Source organism: Cyprinodon variegatus, unplaced genomic scaffold (assembly GCF_000732505.1).
Source record: "Cyprinodon variegatus isolate N-32 unplaced genomic scaffold, C_variegatus-1.0 Scaffold73, whole genome shotgun sequence".
Classification (NCBI taxonomy): domain Eukaryota; kingdom Metazoa; phylum Chordata; class Actinopteri; order Cyprinodontiformes; family Cyprinodontidae; genus Cyprinodon; species Cyprinodon variegatus.
Window position 1 is genome coordinate 41,329 of NW_015150526.1, and position 13,925 is coordinate 55,253.

Genomic DNA, 13,925 nt, shown 5'->3' on the forward strand with positions numbered 1-13,925 from the left:
CTTCATAGTGATATTGACTCATTAATTTTTCCCCCTAAATGTCTTTATTCTTATGTAGAATAATAGAGATGCATCAAAATGCAACACACAATCCTCCTGATCTAAAGAATTTTTAAAAGACGATGAGATACTAAAACATGGAATAGTGAGAAAGAGACAGAAGCCTACCAAAATGACTCCAAGAATGTAAACATAACTAATCTACGAGCTGGCTTCACTGGTTAAACTCTCATGTTTAACAATAGGAAAACTGGATAGCTTAAGAGATAAGAAAACACAAGGAATGTCTGATGTATTACTTCTGCCACTTTTCAGAGAAGATTACACCAACAGACCAACACATGTGGCAGTGTGTGATTGTCTTTGGCTGCTTTGCTCCTTCAATTACTGGATGACTTAGACTCAAACAACTTTTATTGCAATTTTTTATACACAGAGTGTATACAAAACAAATTCCCTTTTGTACAGCTTTCAGACAGTGAACAAGCAGCAGCTTAGCAATGAATTAAAATTTTCCTTCAATAAAGTGCAGCAGTGATCAATTGTAAACAGTGTGGGAGAAAAAAAAATTAGGGCAAAAGCGTATTGATAAGGAAGTTCAGAGCATTTCAAGACAAAAATATGGTGCAAGTATGCAGTATTTTGGTTTGGTGTGATGCAGTGAGTCAGTGACTTTATTTAGAGTTGTTGTTTTTTTTTTTCAACAGCAGTCTGATGGCAATGGGGAAGGAGCTGTTATGAAATCTGCTGGTCCTGCATCGAATGCAGTCCATATTGGGGGTGTGAGGGGTCGTAGATGATGTTACGGGCTTGTGACACGCAACAGTGGGATGATATGTCTTTTATGGAGAGAAGCGGAGCCCCGATGGTCTTCTCTGCCATTCTCACCACTCTTCTCACTTTCTTCCAGTCTGATGCGCTGCAGCCTCCACACCACACAGTGAGACAGCTGATCAGAACGCTCTCTATGGTGCTTCTGTAGAAGGTCCTGATGAGGGTGGGGGCAGGTGAGCTGTCCTCATCAAGTACAAGCACTTTTGTGCCCTTTTGACCAGTGAGATGGTGTTGACTTATGTATTGACTTGTCAAGATTAAAAATGGAAGTAGAATTCTGCTCTCCACCAGCAGGTGCTGAAGAAAAAAATTGGGTAGCAGTTCATGACCTTTAGCTCAAGTACCCTAATTACATTGTCAGAAGCACAGAAGCAATTCCTCTGAATGGTTTGGAAATAATGTTATTCACAATTTTTTACTGTGTTAACTATTAATAAGAGCTTTGGTCATTTAATAATGTTATTTTTGTCAGATCTAAAAATCTGTTTGATTTGCCAAAGAGTGACATGAACGTCAGAATGGCCCCTGAACCAAAAATTTGGCTCCTGAAACAAACAAGCTGGCATGTTAACAGCTGCAGCTTACCTGTGCAGCAGATGGCAAAGAAATTGAGTGATATGAGCATTTTAGGCTCTATACAAGTGCTAAGGTTTTCATGATTGATGGAAGGTGTCACGATGCTTTGAGAATTAAGGCTTAACACCAACAAAGAACGCGATCAAGATTATTTTCATGCCATGTCAACACCCCATTCCATTTATAATGATTTAGAGCAAGTAATTCCAGAAAACTGAGAGAAAGAAATAAATCAAAAACATTGTTCAAATAAAAAAAAAGTTTTTTGTCTGTACAAAGGAATCTCTTCCCTCTCAGCCAAGTTTTAACACCCCATCTTCCTCCATCATACCAGTTTTGGGAAAAAGAGCAAAAGGCAAAGTCAAAACATGTCAGCTGTCTTTTGAATTCACAGAGGAATGTTGGCAAGTTTTTATCCTGTCAGTCACTTGGCCAGATAAGAGTTTTGCTCTAAGATTGATGCCATTGCATACCAGCAGTTCCTACTCTGTGTTTTCCCATAGAAGCTTCACTGTTAAAGGCATTTCAAATATTTCAAAAGCTCACATCCTCTCAGCCCTGGTCCAGGCTTGTTTAAACTTTTTTGTTTAAAACAACCATATTTCCCGATCCACATTGAAGCACCTTGTGGTGATTTCTTCCACAACTGCGTCAAAATGTAAAACATATTTTCTTTCAAAGTATCATTTATAAATAGTCAGTAAGAAAAAAAGATATTCTAAAAAGTATTTCTTACATGGGAATTGGGAGTTTTGGTTTAGGTAGATTTAGGTTTCAGAAATCCACAAATGCCAACCACGCAGACGTTATAAGAAAAAAAATGTCATGTTGAAATGTTGCTTTGGAAACAATGCAGGTTTAAATATAGTTAATTCCTATTTAACGCTCTTAGGTCAGATTTATATCACAGATTGCATCTTAATCTTTGTTTTAAAAGATTAAATGGTTGAACAATAGGCTGGGATGTACTGATGAGTAAGCACTCACTAATACTAAAGGTCATTACTTAGTTTATTTTTTAACAAACTATATGTTTCTACCTTCACACACATAATCACTAGAATGACACACCAATTTTAAACCATAGGATTTAAAATGATGTTGGCTCATGCTTTAGATTTACAGCTGCTTCAGCGGTTTTGGAAAGGCTTTCAGATATCGTTAATGGGTGCATTCTTATGTTGGATGAGAGATCCTGGCTCATGGTTCCCACTATAAAACATCACAAAGGTGTTCTGTTGGGCTCAGGTCAGAGCTCTGTTCAGTCAGGTTCCTTCACACCAAACTGACTCATCACAGTCTTTATGCACTAGTGCACAGCCATGTTGGAAAAGGAAAAGATAGTCCCTTATCTTTCCCCACAAAGTTGGAAGCATGAAAATGTCCATAATACCTTAAAATGTTGAAGCATACAAGCTTCCTGTCCTAGAATGTGTTTTTTTTTGAATAACTTTTCTCTATTCTTACAGCATATTAAGTTTTTACCTTGGTAAACACACAGATGCATCTCATAACATTTGATTATTACAAAAAATGAGCTCCTTTTCTGTCACTCATTAAACAAAAACAAAGCTTTATTTAAGTCTGTGTTTTTCTGTTTTTTTCATGAATATGGCTTACAGATAATGAATACCCAAAATGTAACATCTCAGAGAAGTTCAATATTTGAAACTCATGTTAATGGGGGAGTGGCGGCCTAGTGGTTAGGGCATAGAGCTTTAAATCCTAAGGTTGGAAGTTTGACGCCCACTCCCACAGACTGCCACTCTGGGTGTCTGAGCAAGACCCTTAACCCCTCGGCACCCCATAATGGCAGCTCACTGCTCCCCAAGGGGATGGGTTAAATGCAGAGGTAAATTTCTCCAATGTGAGATCAATACAGTTCAATTATTGCCATACCCTAAACAGCCGATTAACTTAAAATGCCTTCCCAGGTTTGCCTAGCCTTTAAATAGTGTCTCTGTTGGGGTCACCTATATGGGAAAGATGGCTGACGGTAGAATTTTAGAGGACAGACACTGAGACCCACCAAAGAAGGTCATTGCTAAGAATTCCCAGACTGCTGTATACAACCTGCAGAAACAGTGTTGAGAGGATCGACAAGCAACATTTATTGGGGGAGCTTCAGGAGAGAGGCTGGAGTCAGCAAATCCATGGCACCACAAACAGTAAACATGGGTGAAAAAATTGTCAAGCCACTTCTGAACCAGAGAAAACTGTTGTGTGGTGGTCCAAAGATTTCTCATAGGTGAAAGTTGCATTTAACTCTGGAGGAAGAGACAAGAGGCACAGAATCCATATTGCTTGAAGTCCAGTGGGAAGTTTTCAGAGTCATCGATGATTTGAGGTGCAATACCATCTGCTGCTGTAAGCTCACTGCATTTCGCCACAGCGAACACAGCTATCTACCAGGAAATGCTACAGTCCTTTTGACTGCTAAAAACTTTTAAGCATATCCTATTTTTATTTTCCTGCAGAATTTGACACCTGCCCTCATCGCAGATTCATTGACCTGAGGCCACTACCAAAGCAACCACGGCTGCCATTGCACCTCCCTGAGTGCAGGCTGATGTCCTCCATTCTACACTGATGCAGAAATGAATGCATAGAAATGAACATACATTTTGAAACCATGTTTTTATCCTCTGTTTACATTTTATGAGACAATGCATCATCAAAAATGAGCAACTGCTTTATTTAAACACTGCAGGAACGCTTTTAACATGCTGACACTATAATGTATAATGTTCTCCATGTCACTATCATACCCGGTGTTGTGTTCCTTTTTTGAAGCCCGAGGGACTCTATTGCCAATAACATGATTCTCGATCCTCCCTTCATTACACCCTGAGTATTGTTCCAGCAATAGTTGCAGGCAATAAAAGCTTTTAGGAATGCAACGTGTTAGCCAAGTCACAACAGAAATTTCAAACAGTATTAGTGGCTAATCTAGGAAAAACCTGTTTTTGTCTCTATAGGGTTATGTATCCCTGTGAGAATTTGATCTATGTCAAGCCTGCTCTTCATGGCAAGAAGAGAACAAGAGAACAGGCCACCCGATAAGGCTAAACCCAAAAGAATGCAGTGCTGGTACTCATTAATGAAGAGAGCTTTTTGCAGCGGTGGAGCAAAAGGGCAGGGGTGAGGGGATAGGTTGACAATGATACAGGAGTGGTAGATATAAAACTTTTAGAAGAACTGATGATTTATTAACATGTAGTAGCAGAGACAACTGGTGCTTACCGCCTGAGAAACACAAGAAGTCAGGTCATGTTTATTGGAACGCTTTATTCATTGCTTTACGAGATGTTGCATAAATTCAACTGTAGATTTCACCAAAAAAAGCCTGTTTTTGAGGTCAATTGTGATTGGTTGTGTACAGCTCGACAAGGCTGTGATTATCGGCTCATAACTTACAAAAAAATCTCTTTGGTATCCTTCTCAAACCACTGCTGTGTCTGAAATAACAATACAAACATTTGTATAAAATATAAAATAAATTTATTAAACTTGTCTGTTAGTTCGCAGCTTACAGTAAACAAAATAATAATTTTTTCGGCCCCCCTCAGTGGTAACCAAACCGGCAGAATCACCACACCGGGGAACGCACACACTGCTAGCACACATGCAAACATACTTTGAGAGGAAAGGGGTGTTTGAAAAAAAAACCCAAAAAGAAATGCAACAACGTCCCCTAAAACTACTTTTTCTGAGTAAGTTTAAATAATTATTAATAAAAATACCTTATATATTACGCACCTCATTACTCACATATCTCAAATCCTTTGCAGAACCAGCTGCTCCGGCTAGAGAAACATGAGCAGTAGGGCTTTATATCTTGTTATCAGTTTAAATTAATGAGATCGGGGCAATCCTCCAAAAAGTGTGGTGGTGGGATACACAATATTAAATCCACAAAAGAGGCAGGAGAGAGGAAATAAACAGATTTATAACCCCTTTCTGCAGATTTAACAAAAAAAAATATATATATATATAATATTTAGGGAATGTGAAAAACCAGATAAGAATATAGCTCCTTAACTTAGAGGGGAGAAAAATAAAATATATAATACAATTATATTAATAAAAGTCAAGGGGATAAGCAGCATTTTTATATTTAGAGAAAGAAATATTAATATAAATAGTATGACACATATTGCCATATTACAATCCACAATACTGTCCAAGTACCTGGGAGGATTGTTCTATTCTCCCTGTGCCGGGCAGACTGCCTGCAGGTGTCCGGTTCAGTGTAAGAAAGAGGCTCAGAGCCCAGCTCTGCCACAGACATGAGAAAACAGTCCCTTTCCTCAAATTCCGCCCCTTTCTTCTCAGCTTTCACACATTCACAATTTTTCGTCGTTTCTTTTCTTGCAGTTTTCACAGATACTAAAACGTCTTTTTTCTTTCATTTAACATCCAAATTTTGGTTGCTTAAATGAAGATTTCCACTGCCTCCGACTCCAGGTCGTCCAAGCCACTGAAGGGATCTGACAGCATCTTCTTAGGCCCTGCCTTGTCTGGAGGTTGAGAGAAAGAAGAAAGAAACAGATTTTATAAATGTATGAAGGTCAGAACACTGGGAAACAAATACAAAAGTTTTCCATTGACTGAAAAGGTTAATGGAAATTGTCCTCAGTCACAGAAAGCAGTCTGTTGAATGTGCTCAAGTCAACGGATTCACATTACTTTTCAACCTTGCACATTCCACAAACCCCTAATTATGAAGCATGACCTGCACTGATGCAACGTGACCGGCTGGTTAATCCTCCCCATAGTTAATCAATGAGAGAATCCATGACCAAAACTACTGGATGTGTGCATTTTAAGTTCTTAGCTTTCTAATGTGGACTGTTTAAATATTAAACTGCGATTCTGATCCGGTCCCTCACCGTCATTTAGCTTAGTTTTGCTGGTTTCCTCTGTCTGCTTTTCAAGCGTTGAAGGTTCCGACTGTGCAGGGACTGGTTGGGTCGGGCGAATGTCATCGTTTGACAGATTTTTACCTGAGGAGACCATCACAGAAAATGTCATTATCTTTCTGTCAAACATTTTTTGTACTTCTCTGAGATTTGCAATTACTCTTAACGCCTCTGACCTTTACTCTTGCTGCAGGCCGTGCTGATGGAGGGAGTGGAGGAAGCTGGTCGTAGTAGAGTTCCCGCCGTGTTCATGGGGTTCGCTCGAGGGCTCTGCTCATCCTTCTGACTCTGATCCTGATGCAGCCGCTGGGTGAGGATCTTTATCACAGCATCTTTTTCCAATATCTGAGCATAAAGGGCTCGAATCCTGAAGTAAAGGAATATAACAATAATGGTAAGGGGAAAAAAGGATAAACAAACACAAAAATCCTTTCCATCCTCCTTTTCTTAAAATACATTACCTGTTTTCCATTTCCTGGTTCCTGTGGTCAGGAAGTGGCAGGTCTTCATTGAAGCTGTTGTTAGAGGAGTTGCAGGGTGAATGGTTAATGATGGTTGTGTCTCTGAAACAAACAAATAAAAAATTGTTAAATAAATATACAAAATATTACTGGTTTAAATTCAACTCTAAACTGAAGATCTGTCCAGCTAAATATTAGCTAAAGGTTAAGTGAAGTACCTCTGAGCAGCAGCAGTGGCCGCCACCTCCATGGCGAATTGTCTCATTGTGCTCTCCTCAAGGTACTTCTGCTCCCAACGCACCATGTCAGCTTCCAGGGCCAGGATGCGCTCCTCGCGCTCACGTAAGCGCTCTTGGAGCGAGCTTACGGTCAACCCAGGGGGCTGAGTCTGTCTCTGCAATAACCAGATGGAATACTGTTGAAATTTACTGATGTAAACATAATGTTTTCTGTCACAGCTTTCCTTAGTGTAGAGGTCTACCTGCTGCGCCCTCAGAGTCCTCAGCTCCTGCTCCAACCTTGTCCTGAGCCTCATCTCTAGACTCTCCCTTTTCTCGCACGTTGACTGCAGCTGAGCCAGAGCGCTCTGGAGCCTCTCTACCTTCTCCACATACGCTCTCTTTCTCCTCAGCTCCTCCTCCAGCTGGCGACCTCGTCCCCGAGCCGCCTCAAGAGCCTCCTCAAGGCGCTTGGTCCTAATGCTCTGCTCTTCCACTGTCACTCGCAAGCGCTGTATCTCCCGATCCGTACGCTCCCGCTCAGCATTCTGCTCCTCATCTGAAAGATAAAACAGAATCGAAAGGTAAGTCTTAATAAATGTGGGACCGCTTCAGGAGCAAGTGTAACATGAAAACCTTTTTGGTGGAATTCTAAGGACTTCAACGTGTTATACCAACCTTGAGATGCAACATTCAATTTGCCAGGGATCGGAATTTTTAAACTTTACCCCGATTAGCTCTGATTGGTGATTCGTAGAAGAAATACTAAAAATAATTTTTCTTTCCATTACTGAATGCAGCACAATTATGTTTATAATTGCTTTTTGACAAAAACAAAAACCGCATTTCAACACCATGACATACATAGACTAATATATATATATGTATATATTATTAGTGGAATATAGACTAATATATATATATGTATATATTATTAGTGGAATATAGACTAATATATATATATGTATATATTATTAGTGGAATATCATAATTCCTGTATTTTCTTTTAGTTTATGAAAAATCACTGGCATCAAATCCTTACAACTAATATTTTTCCTCTTTCGAATTATAAAAAAAGAAGTTATAAATCAACATGAGTCAAATGAGAAATCGACAGGCCAGACCACAAAGACAAAGCGTGTTCACCACATTTCTGTATGAAGCGGTTTTCAAAACCCACGTAATAATTTCCAGAGTTGCAACATGGTGGCCAGTGTTCTCCATTTAGTGAAACAGTTCTGGAATGCAAAAAAAAAAAAAAAAAAAGAGGGGGGGGGAAAGGGGGGAGCTTCCCCATCCCTTTGACCCACATAGCACAAAACATTCCTCATCAAGGCCATACAAACACCAGCACACTGCTTGAGTCCAGATCCTCAAACATTCACCATAAATCACATTCCCAACAGGTGGGTTTTGGGGGGTGGTGGGGGGTAATTCCTACCACCTCTGCTGCTGCCCTATGATTAAAGAAAATTAAAATGCTTCATTTCCTTTTGCTAAAAGCTGCACAGACCAAATTCCCTCTTAATAAGCCTTCTTAGCCAATCAGCCAAAGTTATGCAAGAGAAATCCTCATGTAAAAACCTCCAGGAAGGGGCCCCATGATATGCTGAAATCCAGCTCAGTCATGCATTGAGTTTCTAAAACAGACACCAAGCTTGGATGTAGTAAGACCTTTGCTAAGGGCCATCTATTAACAGGCATGATTTTGTTTGGAAAATTAGCTTTACTGTTTTTGTGCTGCAGATCTCAAAGTTGGTTTGCTGAACTTAACACCCAAGTGTTGAGTTCTTCATTTGATAGAGCAATGAAGCAGTCTTGAAGTTACCATGGTGGACTGACAGAATAAACATTTTTAAAAAACCCACTTCAAAGTCCTTCATCCTCTCACATCAGGGATTCTAGGATAACATATAGCTGACTTGTAAGCACACCAAAAATATCACTGCTAACTAATTGTTTGCAACTAATGATGCTAAAGTTTGCATGTGTGCTTTGGAGCACACATGCAAACTGGAGGGTAAATAATATTTTGGAATACATTTAATTATCTTGGATTCAAGGCCTAAGTTAGCTCAAATGTGAAAAGACAGATTTAAGCCTTTTAGTCTACCTTTAACAGTGATGGCTTTAACTGTAGCACCGTGTGAAATATAAAAACAAACACTTGACTTATAAACATGTTATATAACTTTATAATCTGAAGGTATTGTACACCCAAAGCTTTATAGCTTTAACACCTTTAAACATAGTTGACAGTAAGCTTCAGATGTACTATTGATGTGCTTTAGTTTCAAACCCAGATCCCTATCTTCAAACCAGACCATGCTAATTATGTACTTTTAAAAGTCAAAAGTACTTAGTAAATCCAAGGAAGAAGTAATAAATGTGTAACTGTAGACATGTAAGATATAACAGCAGATTATGTAAAACTCTGTTTTGGTATTTAAAGACTTAAAACTAAAGCTTTTAATATAATTTAAGACCCTGTTAAAACCCCTCCCTGAGCTATATAATTGTAAAGTGAATAGGGATTCCTTAATTTAAGTATGGAATTTCTTAAGACCTTTTATTCTAATTGTAAAAAGATGAAAACCATCATTTATTTGGGGTTTTGTTTTGGCCAATTTGGATTTTGATATCCCAAAGCGTTAACAGAATCAGATGCCTTTGTGTTTTATAATATCTTTATTGGTTTTGTTCAACAAAAAAATGGTGGATTACAAGTTTTTGTTTTTAGTTTTTACCTAATCTTGTTGTTCTTCCAGAGAACAGAATTTAGGTAAAGCAATGTCATGTAAAGTTTTGGAATAGAAGATTAGAATTCAACATTTTTGTCATTACACTGTCACAAGTACAAAGCAACGAAATTCCCTCTCTACATTTAACTCATCCCCTTGGGGAGCAGTGGGCTGCCACTGTGCGGCGCCCGGGGAGCAGTGTGGGGTTTAGGGTCTCGCTCAGGGACCCAGAGTGCAGGCCGTGGGGATCAAACAGGGTACTTGCAACCTTCTCAGAGCACAAGCGCACTGCTCTAATCACTAGGCCAACACACAAGTCAAGCTCTGATAAAAAAATAAAAATCCACAGATGCCAAATAAAGTAACACACTTACTTTGTTCAAGGAGTTTAGCCATGATGTGCTGGTTGTGGTCGGCCACCTCTACTTCTTTAGCTGCGTGGGTTCTGGCTTTGTCCAGGTTTTCTGTGATGCAGTAATGTTTTAAAGTTAGCCCAAACAGCATCTGTTACTGCGTCCTGCCTCTCTCTCTGATACGGGATGTTTCGTACCTCTGAGGTCTCTGTTAAAATCCTGCAGCCTCCTGATCTCAGCCACCAGCCTCCTCCTCAGCGTCTGTTCCAGGTTTTCCCTCTTACTGCTGCCCTGCATCAGCGTCTCATAAGCCTCTGAAATGCGCTGAATCTCCTGCTCCAGCTAGAAATGGAGCGAAGAAAAGAAAAAGAAAGACATTTTTGGTTAGCTCAGCTTACATGCCACAGAGGCTCTGGAATGGTAATTCATGCTTTTGCAATGCAGCTCTTAGTCAGAAATGTGTGTTTCCAAGACACATTTCACAGTAGGGTTAGGGTAAGTAAGGTATGTTCTAAGATTAGGTTAGTAATAATCTGTGTGCAGTTGTGGGGGTTCGTGTGTGGTATTGTTCTGAGAAGGAAATCAAGCCTGCACCACTCCCTTTAAGACTGATTTATATCTACATTCCTGAGCGCTGATAGCCGCAATTCCAGGTGTGTGTGTGTGCGCGCACTTGCACTGGGGCATTTAAGGCAATAAGCATAACGAAAGACTGACAAGGATTTGGGAAAGTTGCCAGTAGGAGGGAAGGTGTACATGCCTGAGCCTGGGCTGTGGAAACGGCAAAGAGACACCCACCATTACAGCAGTCACTCAGGCATGTTTACTCAGGGCCGCGGCCCGACGGGGAAAACTTTCCAACCCTGGCAATTATCATTCTTAAGGGCTGAGGCACAGCAGAAGCCATGTGACATAACCACGACAGAAAGTAGATCGATTATTATAAAGATTTGGCAGAGGTGTTGAGTGTCACCGAGGCTGCACAAGCTGAACAAGGATATTAAAGGCATGTTGGGATAAATCAGGAGTGAAATAGGGAAAAGGAGCCTCTTAAATACAAAAAGGATGAGAAAAATATGCTAATTAATTTTTTTCAACCCCAGTCTACCACTTTACCCTATTACCTAACTAAACGGCTGCCGTGTGACAAGGCCAGTGTTACCCAGAAAATCAATGGCCTCTCTGAAAATAAAGCAGGCGCACAAGGGCCTCCAGCATGTCAGCTAAACAATGAAAGAAGTGTGCAAACACAGGAGCGGGTTGTGACCTCTGTTTGTGGCCCTGCATTAAGGAAATGTAGCAGCTGCTGATCTCATCTGTTTGTTCACAGGAGGGCTATGTGCTGGCCCCAGCAGTTCTCCAGATATCTTGGATATCAAGGGAGCAACTGTCAACTGGAGTTGGGTTTCAAAGGCAGAAAGTTGAGAGGAAGATTTTACTGTAGAGCTTTTAAGAATTTAATTCTCATATTTTTGTATTTTTTTCCCCAAGAATTAAAAAAATGCAACCTTTTTTAAATTTTCTTGCATATTACTGAAGGAACCATCAGATTCTTACCTTCTGAATGCGGCCGGTCTTCTCCCTGTGACTTTCCACCTCTTGCCTCAGCCTCTCATTTTCCATCATCAGCAGCTCCACCTGGTTTGGTTCCTCCAAGCCAGCAGGTGGCAGACTGTTAAATGTGTTGTAGCTGGGTAAGTCCGGCTGATCAGGCTGGACATATCTATGAGAAAAATGTATCTTGTGATAAGAGGCAGAGTATGGTGGGTCTAGCTGCCTTGTTGTGTTAGGTCAGATTTGATAGCAGCCTTATTTTAACAAAAAAAGGTCATCTTAAGTACCATCATATTATAATTAATCAGACAACAGACAGGGTTGTGCGTTTTTTGTACCATCCTAAATATGGAGCACAGTCAGAATACCAGAGACTACTTAGGTATCTGTGAAAATGCTGCTGTCGTATGCCAAACATTACAAACATCTACAGGGCAGGACTTGTTCCTCTGCAAGTACTTCTATATCTGATTCAGTATGCAGACTGTAGCGTGACTCATATCTGCAAGTATGTGTTTATGCATGTGAAACACAAAGGCAAGTATTGGGCGGGCTGAGAGGTAATACCAGTGATGTGATGTAACGCCACAACAGTCTCTAAAACACATCAACAAAAATGTAGTGATGTAAAACAAAGTCCCTCTTCTTTACCTGTGAGGCCGAGCCAGTGTTGGTTCCTGGACTTGGTGAGGGATAAAACCCTGGCCCTGGATGGGACTGCTGTATTCTGGGGGTGGGCTTCGCTTGGGTGCGTTTTGCGCCGTCCGTTCAATGCACTGTGGGGTGTAGTAAGGGAGCTCGGGATAGCTGTGAGAGTTTATTTTAATGGCTGCAGATTTAGCGAATACATCTCTTCTCTCCAGAGACATCTGCATGAGGTGTTCACTGAGCGAGCGCACGTGGCTGCATTTTTGCCCCAACAGATCAGCTTCTTCATGGAAGGATCCATCACCCAGAACAAGCTGCCCCTCGTGGAGCTGATTGTGAGTCCAGTGAGAGGATGGGTACTGAGAGTGTGCTTTGGCCTGCTCGTAGGTTGGCAGCTTCTCTCCGTGTAGCTGGAAGCCACTTTCTGAGTGATGGTAGTCCCCTTGGTGCTCCTGGCCCTGTGGCTCCTGCCTCGCTGAGAGCTGGGGAAGCAAAGGGTCCTCCTGAGTGAGGCTTTCCAGAGAAGATCTGGGGCTTCTGGTCATTTCTCCAGCACTGCTGGGTCCACTGTTGCTTCCACTGCCTCCACGCAAGGCCTGCTGCTGGATGGCAAGTAAAGTGCGGGTGTCTGTAGGGTTCCCATAGCGGAGCTGCTCCTGGATGAGCCGGTGTAGGACTGTGCCAGACGGCTCCTCAGTGGAAGACATAGTACAGTGTTAGAAAAAAAAAAAAAAGGAAAGGTTTTCTCTAAAAGAACCAGTAGAGCTGCTTTGCTTCCAAATAGGATTTATTTTTCAGTAAATCAGCTAGGAACCTGAAACATAAAGAGACAAACATACAGATGATTAAAGATCTACATGAACAAAATGTAAAACCTTTATGTTAAAGTGAAGGAACAGCAGCTCCAAGTAAACATGGCAAACAGCGACATTCCTGGTGACTTTATGTCATTGCAGGCAAAAAAAAAAACTAGATGCACCAAAAATTCCTTTCTGTTGGGGGAGCAAAAGCGCACAGGACCAAGCTTTTATAGTTTACACTTTTAAAACTCGAATATCAAAACTTTTAAACAAACAAACACATATAAATTCTTCAATCCTGACAAGATGATTAACTCATCATTAAAAATGTAGCCTCTTTATCCTGGTGCGGCTTTGGATCTAAAAACAGCGTCTCTTACCAGCTTTCATTGACAACACAACGCTCCGCTCGGAGTGGATTCAATCCTAAAGTATTTCCAATATTTCCGATGGGTTTGAGTCGAGTTAAACGAGCCTCATGTCGCCTCGCGCCTCTCTTTCTGTGAAATGACTATGGAGAGAGCAGGCGGCGATAATAAGTAACCGAGGAGGGACTGAGGTCGGAATGCCAGGAATGTAAAACGCGAGGTCCCTCAGGGATCAAAAGCGTAAAAAAAAGCACGGAGGGAGGAGGAGAGCTGCGCTTTATTAGACCAATGAGAAATGAAAAGCCAACAGAGAGAGAAAACATGAAAAGACTCTCATAACCTTTAAGATAATATACTAACATTAAAATGAAACCCCAAACACTCTCTAAAAAATGTTCAATTTCATTTAAGAACAAGAAAATGTTGTATTTTAAATTGTGACATCATAAA

The 13,925-nt window shown here is 40.7% G+C and overlaps 1 protein-coding gene across 1 annotated transcript; it reads right to left on the bottom strand.

The window, feature by feature from the left end:
* Nucleotides 1-5,820: 5,820 nt before the first annotated feature.
* LOC107083391 (angiomotin-like 2a) lies at nt 5,821-13,700 on the bottom strand. Its single transcript, XM_015372592.1, has 11 exons — nt 13,488-13,700; nt 12,311-13,121; nt 11,663-11,828; nt 10,303-10,447; nt 10,127-10,216; nt 7,275-7,570; nt 7,012-7,187; nt 6,794-6,895; nt 6,509-6,699; nt 6,303-6,416; nt 5,821-5,930 (listed from the first exon to the last, which is right to left on the bottom strand). The coding sequence occupies exons 2-11, from the start codon at nt 13,012-13,014 to the stop codon at nt 5,845-5,847; spliced, it is 2,070 nt and encodes a 689-aa protein (XP_015228078.1). The 5' UTR covers nt 13,015-13,121; nt 13,488-13,700; the 3' UTR covers nt 5,821-5,844.
* Between the last annotated feature and the right edge of the window lie 225 nt (nt 13,701-13,925).

Coding starts and splice junctions, on each gene's coding strand:
- LOC107083391 (XM_015372592.1), bottom strand. CDS start 13,014: ATGTCTTCCACTGAGGAGCCGTCTGGCACAGTCCTACACCGGCTCATC. Junction 7,188..7,274: donor GGACTCTGAGGGCGCAGCAG/GTAGACCTCTAC, acceptor TGGTTATTGCAG/AGACAGACTCAGCCCCCTGG. Junction 5,931..6,302: donor CAAAACTAAGCTAAATGACG/GTGAGGGACCGG, acceptor CTCAACCTCCAG/ACAAGGCAGGGCCTAAGAAG.